Source organism: Zootoca vivipara, chromosome 14 (genome assembly GCF_963506605.1).
Source record: "Zootoca vivipara chromosome 14, rZooViv1.1, whole genome shotgun sequence".
NCBI lineage: Eukaryota > Metazoa > Chordata > Lepidosauria > Squamata > Lacertidae > Zootoca > Zootoca vivipara.
Window position 1 is genome coordinate 43,542,204 of NC_083289.1, and position 9,995 is coordinate 43,552,198.

Genomic DNA, 9,995 nt, shown 5'->3' on the forward strand with positions numbered 1-9,995 from the left:
ACGCAACAATCCCATGACTGCAACAAAAGGTGGACTGGAATCTCCCAACACTCTTGCCCGGTCAGCAAGAGTTTTCACATGGCAGAAGAACAGTTAAATGCCCACTTATACTATGCTTTAGTATTATAAGAATAAGCCTCACTGCATCTAAGGCATGTATGTTCCACACACACTCTTTCCTCTCCTCTGGTGCAGCAGCAAAATCAAAGCTTCTGTCTTAGTTAAGCCACAGTTTGGCATGAAGCATAAACCATCACCATTCTTAATTCTGCTTAGTTGAAACAATACATTTTTGAACCAAAGTTCATGAAGCTTGTTTGTTTCAATTAGCCACCATTAAGATTAATCACACTTTTTTCCAGATTTGGATGATACAGCAAGCTGCAGTTAATGTAAAACAGAAACAAGCACTTCCAAACTCCTCCTTGTGGCCGTGCTGGAAGAGGGGGAGTGTCTGAGGCTCACTCCAGCTCATTCTCCCAACACTAAACTATGGGATACTGTTAAGTCTCGGCTGGCCCATATTTTGTCATGCTTTGCAGTCTTAGCTTCTTTTGGATAAAAGAAAAAGTCTTAACCATCGTACAGTGTCAGAATTATATATTGACTCACTTAAGCCTGGGGTCAGCTGGTGAGACCAATATGATCAACAAACAGTCCTTTAACAGCAATTATGAGAGTTTTAGAGGGATCCAGGTGGCGCTGTGGTTAAACCACTGAGCCTAGGGCTTGCTGATCAGAAGGTTGGCTGTTCGAATCCCTGTGACGGGGTGAGCTCCCGTTGCTTGGTCCCAGCTCCTGCCAACCTAGCAGTTCGAAAGCATGTCAAAATGCAAGTAGATAAATAGGAACCGCTACAGCGGGAAGGTAAACAGCGTTTCCATGTGCTGCTCTGGTTCTCCAGAAGCAGCTTTGTCATGCTGGCCACATGACCTGGAAGCTATACGCCGGCTCCCTTGGCCAATAATGCGACTGGACCTAATGGTCAGGGGTCCTTTTACCTTTACTGATGAGAGTTTTGCAGATTTATTAGACTGGAGAAAGTTGCTAAGCAAGCAGTACAGGGAGTTCTTTGTGATTTGACAAGCATAGGGGTGACTAGAGCCCAGCTAAATTACTGTATGAATTGAGCATCATTGGATTGTATTTCTTGCCATTAATTTACCCCAGTAAATTCTGGAGGGACTCAGCTTTGGAAAGGCATTTTATGAGAAATAGAAAATTTAGAAAAAAATTAACCGGCCAGTCTAAGCTGTGTAACTTAAATATGGAACCAAATGCTATTGTGCGAATAGAGTACTGGTGGGGGGAGAGGTGGTCAGGCAGTCCCTTTCGTTTTAAAAATTATATCAGCTGATTAATAAAACAACATCCATTAAATTAAAGGAACACTGAAGTAAACCAATAGAACAGCATTCAATAAAACTACAATCAATTAACGCCAAGAGGCCATATTAAAATGAGGCCATATGAGCTGGCCCTACTACTGTCATGTGACATCAGTGGGCCCAGTTTGGGCCTGATCCGCATGCCACACCTTCAGTGGTAAGCTGCCGTTCATGAAAGGGCTGCAGGTGGACCGTGGCCTTGCCACTCTGTTCAGCTGCTTCCCCGCCTTCCCCCCCTTTGGGGACTCAAGGTGAATTACAGATAAGCTATGTGATGTATATTAACATAGTCAAGTGAGTGCTGCCAGTAATTCATGTTTCATTAAATATGTTGCTTTTAGACTGCTCATTTCTCTCAGGTATTTTAACACTCAGAAATAATGGGATTGCTTGCATTGAAACATATTGACATTTTCTCTTTTTTTGCATTGATTTATAGAGTTAATTTATTCTCTCTCTTGGTGTATCATAGTAAAATAAAAAAATTCCTTCAGTAGCACCTTAAAGACCAACTAAGTTTTTATTTTGGTATGAGCTTTCGTGTGCATGCACACTTCTTCAGATGACACACTTCTTGGTGTATCATAGGTAATAATAAAATGAAACCCATATTAACATACAGTATGTTTGTGTGAGAAGATGATACATTCTGTTGAAATGGCAGGATTCCTCTCCCATTGTCCTTGCTGTGAAACTGCTGCATTGGCAGCCTTTTGAGAGAACTGTAGTGCCACCTTCTGGGCACAGAGGGTTGTTGCACCTTAGGCACATACAAAAATGGAAGTACCGTACTGTATGAAATTGGCAAGTTGAAGTCAATTTTTTTTCATGTTTTCTTAATATAGGAAGCTTATAATTGGGTAGAATGGTATGATAGCTGATTCATATTCAACTATTTATTGCTCTTTATATAAATTATAACTAGCTTGTTTATAAATAAAGGCTTTTAAACTCCCCTCTCCAATTTAAACAATTTTTTAAATGGATTTCTAGCCCACCGTTTTAAGGTGTGTGCCCTAAGTTTGGGAGCCTCTCTAGAGCAGCATAGAAGGGGCTACTTTTGGAAGGAATCTTCTTCCCAGGGGCAAAAAGGAACACTTTCTGTTTGTACAAGGGAATGGTTGTCACTTTTGATTACTCAGAGTATAAGCTCACAATGATCCCTTCCCTCTCTTTGTGCAGTACTGTTATGCTGCATCTTTTGTCCTTGAGAAAAAGTGGCAAAAGGAATCCAGCCTAAACTCTGAAGAGAAATATAAAGCATAAAAAGATCATAACAAATACACGAGTCTGAAATCTACAGTGTGAAGTGCTTCCTTATGCAATGCCCTGGGCAGATCAAAGCACCATAGGTCTTACACATGCCACTGTGGGAAAAGAAACGGCTGGTGCATTTTGGCATCTAAAACAATGTCAAAAATATTGACACGCAAGATCCCCACACAAACATTTCATGTACAGTCATACCTCCATGAACATCTACCCCCTCAATCGTCCACTTCGGTGGACGTCCAGGACAAACCTGGAAGTATCAGAACAGGTTACTTCCGGGTTTGCAGCTATACGCAGAAGCACAAAACCGCTCCACGCACGTGCACAGAGCGACACTCTGTTCAGCGTTTCTTTCGTCGAGCGTCCGGGGCTTCTGAACAGATCCCAGATGCTCAGCAAGGTACCACTGTATTTCATGGAATTGTAGAGTTGGAAGGGACCACGTGGGTCATCTAGTCCAACCCCTTGCAATGCAGGAATCTTTCGCCCAATGTGGGGCTCAAACCCACAATCCTGAGATTAAGAGGCTCATGCTCCACCAACTGTTAAGAAGCTTTTGTGCAAATATTTTTTTATTAAATTTATACCCTCCCCTTCCTCGCAAGGGAGCCCGGGGCCGCAAACATATCAGTGTTAAAAACAATACCATTAAAAACAAATTAACAACGTATTTAAAACATCTGAAAACTATCACCTGCTTTCACAGCAATAATTCCAAGGTTGCTAGGAACAACAGCTTTCAGCCACCTAACACCTAGGTAAACAGGAATGTTTTAAAATTCCTCCTGAAAGGTAACAAAGAGGAAAAAAGACACACCTCACCCAATATGTCATTCCAGCAACCCTAAGGCAGGTCTGCACAACAATGTGTGGCCACGCATCCTCCCAGAGGACTTGGTTAACTTGATAAATGTTTTTGCTGCTTGCCTGAGTTTTTAGAAACTAGGATAGCAGTTGTCAAGCAGTTGGCAGGACACAATGCATGTCTTGTGGGCAGGGCCATCTTTAGCATATGTGCCACCGGGGTACAAAGATCCGCTCAGTGCCCCCAAATTTAGTTTAGCCATCCCCAAATTAACTTTTATTTGGGAGGGGGGAGGCCAAAGTTTTTGACCTTTTTAGGGGGGGCGAACTCAAAGTTGTTGAGCTTTTATTTGGGGGGGGAATCGCCCACCTGTAACAACAACGCAGCGGAAAAAAACTGCTTTGTTTCCTGAATCATCAGGAATATTTGACACTAGGGAGTAACAGAACGACGGAGGAGGGGGGTGGGGACTTTCACTCCATTGGTTTTCACTGCCGCTGTTTAAGAGGGACTGGTATACAGTAGGTATACATTTGGCACCCCCTAGAATTCGGCACCCAGGTGCCCTGCACCCCTTGCACCCCCAGGTAAAGACGGCCCTGCTTGTGGGCTGCTTTCAGCTGGAGAAGTTACAGGTCATATAGCTCTGCCCCAGGGAATCCACAAACAGTTGGCTTCTGACAACTGTGTTGCTTCTTAAGGTGCTGATCCTATTTTATGTTGTTTGGCTTCAGCAGCTAATAAGCAAATCTTCCCCAGTGAAACTGTGGTTTAAACCACAATGGCTATGGTTGAAAGATCCATATGAAAGCCCGGTGAAATTATTACTGCGAATGTGTTTCTGCCATCCGCTTTGGCACCAGTGTCAATGCAGCTTTCTTGAAAGCCTTGATCTACTGCTAACAGTCACATTGAAATGGCAGCAACAGGAGGAAGTAGTAAATAATACTCACAAACCTATCTTATTACCTGAATATCATATAATTGCCGGTATTAAGAGCTTCATATTATGACTTTCTTTCCATTTTCAGAAACCTGACATGAATGGCATTATAAAACCACCTTTCCTAAGGTAGGAGTTTTCACTTTTTTTAACATAATTAACAAAAATATTAAGAGCATGAACCAATGTATAAGTCTTGAAAGGGGGTAATTGGATGGCTCGGAGATGGCTCCCCCCCACCCCCATAGACTCTTGCATATGATTCAGATTACCCTATTGGCTTTTCAGGAAATGAGTTGAAATGATCTAAGTTGCCGTATTGCTTCTGGAAGAGCAAAAAATGACAGGTGAATTGATTCAGCAGCAAACCTCAGTCCTATAATAGTGCAGGCAAATGCAGTGCTAGATCTGACTCTCATGGTGTCTGCTCAGATTTTTCCTGGGTAGTATTTTATGCTGAAAGTAGAGTGGGGGCTGAAAACAGGGTAGGATTAAATAAGCAGCAGTGAGAGCAGTTATGCAGAACAGTGTGGGGAACTTGCTTTCTTGTTCTATGTAAATGAGCCCTCCCTGTTGACCTGTTATCAGTTCCATTTCAAGCTAAAACAAATTATAATTAAGTAGTCTCCTGCAATCTCAATTTATACTTCAGACAAGCAGTTATGAAAGAGAAGTGCATAGCCAGTAATGATTTTTTAAAGTTTAACTGGGTCGTCCTATTTTATTTTTACTTTCTGTATTTAAGAAACTCTGTTAAGTCAGCTAGAAAGTTGTTTTGAGAACAAAGCACCAGGCTGTGGCTCAAGGTCAGCAGTGCCAGCGCGGCTAACCAGATTCCTGAACCATACATGCAATGATGCTGGTACCATACAGCCAGTGTGGTAGTGTTGTTAGCATGTTAAACTGTGGTCAAGGAGCCCCATGTTCTAATCCCTGTTGGCTCATGAAGCTTCCTGCATTATCTTGGGAATCATTCCCTCTCAATCTAACCTACCCCACAGAGCTTATTTGTTGTATGCCGGAGAGAAGGAAAGAACCAAACCTTATGCTCCCCTAGCTCCTTGGAGAAGGTGGCATTTGATATAATAAACACAAATACTCAAGTGGTTTTATCACCTCCTGTGAGGCTAGACTGGAGTATACCGTGTTTCTCCTAAAATAAGACGTGCCTCTAAAATAAGCCATGGCACGATTTTCGAAAGAAAAAAAAAAAGACATCCCCCAAAAATAAGACGTGTTGGGGTATTGTCTCTCCCGGGTCCCGCTGGGTCTCGCTGAGTCGTTCCGCAGCGCTTTGCCCCACAGCGAGCCCTTCAAGCCGCCACCGCTGGCCACCAGGTGCTGCTGCAGATGCAACGTCGGCTCCTCCTTCCGCTGGCCGCCACTCATTGTCCTTTTCGGCCGCGGCCGCCTCCCTCCCTCCCTGCCGGGCCGCTGCTGGGTCAGGGCTCGAGCGGGAGCCGGCAATGACAGGCGCACCGCCGCCGCCTCCCTCCCTCCCCGCCGGGCCGCTGCTGGGTCGGGGCTCGAACGGGAGCCGGCAATGACAGGCGCACCGCCGCCGCCTCCCTCCCTCCCCGCCGGGCCGCTGCTGGGTCGGGGCTCGAGTGGGAGCCGGCAATGACAGGCGCACCGCCGCCGCCTCCCTCCCTCCCCGCCGGGCCGCTGCTGGGTCGGGGCTCGAACGGGAGCCGGCAATGACAGGCGCACCGCCGCCGCCTCCCTCCCTCCCTGTCTTTGCCGGCTCCCACTCGAGCCCCGACCCAGCAGCGGCCCGGCGGGGAGGGAGGGAGGCGGCGGCAGCGGCGAGCCGAGCCTCCCAGGGTAGTAGCTTTAAAAAAAAAAGACATCCCCTGAAAATAAGCCATGTTGTGTTTTTTGGGCAGAAAAATAAATATAAGACGTGTCTTATTTTAGGAGAAACACGGTACATTTATGGGAGGAGAATGAAAGTTGGCCCTTAGATCATTCGTCCTTGATAAGTACCTTGTTGAATTCCACAATAAAGTGTTACAGTATACTTTCAGCATGTTTATACTGCCTTTCAGGCAAGCCTCATAAAGTGGTTTACATAAAATTATTAAGGCATCAGTGAACTGTGTTGTTCGCTTCCTTCCCAGGCTTCTCTAAATGAAATGATCACTTCACCTCTGGCATTCTACTCCACTACCCCCAATAACTACCACCACCTTGCAAGAAAACGGTCACCTGGAGAACATTAGAATCATATAATTGCAGAGCTGAAAGGGGCTACAAGGGTCATTTAGTCCAACCGCCTGCAAAGCAGGAACCTTTTGCCCAGCGTGGGGCTGGAACCCTCAATCGCAAGATTAAGTGTCTCATGCTATGCTGGCTGAGCTATCCTTTCTAGCTGATGAAAAGTGGAGAGGGACAGGGCTTCTCCTTTGCTGGGTCACAATTGAATGTGTGGTCCCCAGCTGCCATCTCTTCTTCCCAGCAGCAGGTCCAAGTGGAAAGGGCAGGGGGATTGGGCATTAGACAGCAATAATCCATAGCCAAACCCAGGAGTTTTGACTTCTGCTGTTAGTTTTAAAAAGCTGCAACAGGTATTTTCTAAATGCCTGCCCCCCACCTCCCCAATTTTGTCAAAATTATAAGCTTCCTAACTGCATATTTTGTATGGTTCCAAATATTGTAGTTAAAATTCTTATGGATTTTATTACAGTGGAGAAAATCCGTTTGCTACCGTGAAACTCCGACCAACAGTAACAAATGACCGATCCGCGCCGATACTTCGATGAACAACAGTAACCCTTTTTTACCCTTCCTTGTTAAACACTGTCTTCAGCAATATGATTTTCAAATGCTATCTGAAGTTGTTGTTTTTAAACATTATTTAAATGTAATTAATGTGTACAGTAGCACTGGAATGCTGACTTTTAAAAAATATTTTTGCTTCCTATATCGGTTAATTATTGATGGGTTAAGATGCTTGAGAAATCTTTCCTTATTACAGTGTGCCTTGTTTAGGAAGACAGAATTGTCAAAATAGGGAAGTGGTTTGAGTAAAATGTAATTACCAGCATAATTGATCATTTATTGCTCTGTGCAAGTTGTATTGATAGTCCTATGGGTAAGTTCCAATTATTATTTAAGTTTGCTTGTACTGTTTACTTAGATATATGAATACGCTTAGCCGATTTTTAAATAGACAAGCCATTTTAAGGATTGCCTTAACATATGATAGCATACTACCAGTATGTAAAGCAATAGTCTTTGTTTCTGCTGGGTAAGATAAATGTCTTAGAATACATTAAGAATAAATATTGATCTTCTGAATGTTCAGAGAAGTGTAATATCCTTAACATGGTTTGCAATATGCCAAAGCACAATATTATACTGTCTTCCTTTTAGCAAGAATCTATTGAATAGGACTGATTGATACAAATTCTTTCAGTGATAAATAACTACAATTAGAATTCTTGGCTATTCCTTTGCTGTGTAGTCCCTTTTTCAGGAGCGTGACCCCCAGAGGTTGTCTCTAAAGACAGGTTGGTACATACGTAATGAAATACAGCTCATTACTGTATAAAGAATAACACTTCCAACGCTACATATAAAAAGCACATGGATATATTTACATTTTACATTAGCTTCAAGCCCATGTCTTAGGATGTGGCTAAGGGAATTTTACAGAAAATGCTCCACCATTTTCAGATGAATATAGAGACATTCTTGTGTGTGCATACAAGTATTTAAGTGAGGTTGGGAGCACGGCCTGAGAGGCTGTTGTGGGTCAGGGAGTTGAACACACAGGGCCCAAGAAATTCAGTCATTAAAATTTTTGGCAAGTGTTTGGCATGGTAAAAAAAATGAGGGTTATCGAGCCTTAAGGTGATCTTAAGTACTTAGCAGATATGTCTGCCCTCTCTCTGCTTCTAGATCATCTTGTATTTACATTTCATCCCAGATTGTTGATAATGTGGAGTAAACCACTATTTTAAAAAGTGCAAGGTAGAAAATGCATTTGTATATAATTGGATGCATTCTTGCACATTCAGCATTATAGGTGCTTCTGAGCTTTACACAGAACTCTTCTTGTCATGATTCTGATGAACAATTCTGAAGACTGCATGTTGTTTTGCATGACAGTTGGTCAGTTAAATACCTTGCCTGTTACATATACAAACTATGGAACAAATGCAGTTTTTAAGATGGGGGCTCTTTTTTAACTCAAACCTATGTTTTTAATCAATTAAGTTTAATCAAAACTTAAATAAAAATCTCTGACAATTTGTTAACAAGCTGGGAAGGGACACACACTAGAAGTCATTGGGTTTTTTTATTACCGTAAGTTTCATCTTTGAAAATAGCATACCTATAAGAAGCGGAATGCTGTGCTGAGCACCTCTAAGTAAACGCACATAACGTGAGCAGGACTTTAGATGCAACATGCTTAACTTTCCATCAATCTGCAAAGTTTGCTACTCTAAGATACCATTTCTTTGCTTCTTTATGATGAGCGCCGCAACCCCAGAGTCGGTCACGACTGGACCTAATGGTCAGGGTCCCTTTACCTTTACCTTGATTACTTACTGGCCTCTTCTACAAGCTTTTTGCAACCACAACAGACAGGGAAAGTGCCAAAACAACTGACCTGAACAATAAAGGTAAAAAAAAAATTCCTTCAGTAGCACCTTAAAGACCAACTAAATTTTTATTTTGGTATGAGCTTTCGTGTGCATGCACACTTCTTCAGATATCTGAAGAATGCGATATCTGAAGAAGTGTGCATGCACACGAAAGCTCATACCAAAATAAAAACTTAGTTGGTCTTTAAGGTGCTACTGAAGGAATTTTTTTATTTTGCTTCGACTCAGACCAACACGGCTACCTACCTGTAAATAAAGGTAAAGAGGTAAAGAGAGTTAATGGCTATACTGTAACAAAACATGACTTGAGATTTCAAACTGGCCTATTCCATTCTTCAGCTCTGCAAGATTCAGTATATGACTGTTTTGTGTTGACTGGTAAAGGGAGGGTGAAAAACAATCTCTCCCTTATCTCAACATAAATGTTACATGCCAGCTATTTTGCTTCCTAAAGTCCGAAGTTATGTGATCAATTAATTTTTGGCGTTGCCATATGTATCACATACACAGAGTTTTATAGGCAACTTTGGTAGTCAGCTGTTCTCAGGGTTTCAGCTTTAGCTATTTTGCACAGGGCAGGGCTCTAAAAAGTGTGGCTGACAATTTAAATCAGACCAGCTGGAGGCTAAGTGGGGATGGGTGAGTGGTGTAAAACATCTGAGAGGCACTAGGTTAGGAAAAGAGAGTTAAAATAGGATCCTGATGTAGAATCAACTCTCCCCATAGACATAAAGCTCACAGCGTGATTCTGAAACAATAACTATCTCTTGGTGTAACCTACCTCACAGAACTGTTGTAAAGAGAAATGGGAGTGGGGTAGAATAATATTCTGCTGTGAACTTTGGAAGACAGGATGTAAATGGAACTAACAATGACAACTACATAGAAAAAGTACTATGAAAATATACTCTGTCACATCAAGGATTGGGGAACTTGTGGCCTCCAGATTTTTATCCACAAAATATAGTTTGGTT

The 9,995-nt window shown here is 42.6% G+C and overlaps 1 protein-coding gene across 1 annotated transcript in view; it reads left to right on the forward strand.

Moving 5' to 3' along the window:
- BAIAP2L1 (BAR/IMD domain containing adaptor protein 2 like 1) overlaps positions 1-9,102 on the forward strand; it is a 70,090-nt gene extending 60,988 nt beyond the window's left edge. Inside the window, exons 13-14 of the mRNA XM_035130832.2 lie at positions 4,497-4,537; positions 7,095-9,102. Coding sequence (XP_034986723.1) covers positions 4,497-4,537; positions 7,095-7,170 — 117 coding nt within the window. The 3' untranslated portion in view covers positions 7,171-9,102. The remainder of the gene's footprint in view (positions 1-4,496; positions 4,538-7,094) is intronic.
- The last annotated feature ends 893 nt before the right edge of the window (positions 9,103-9,995 follow it).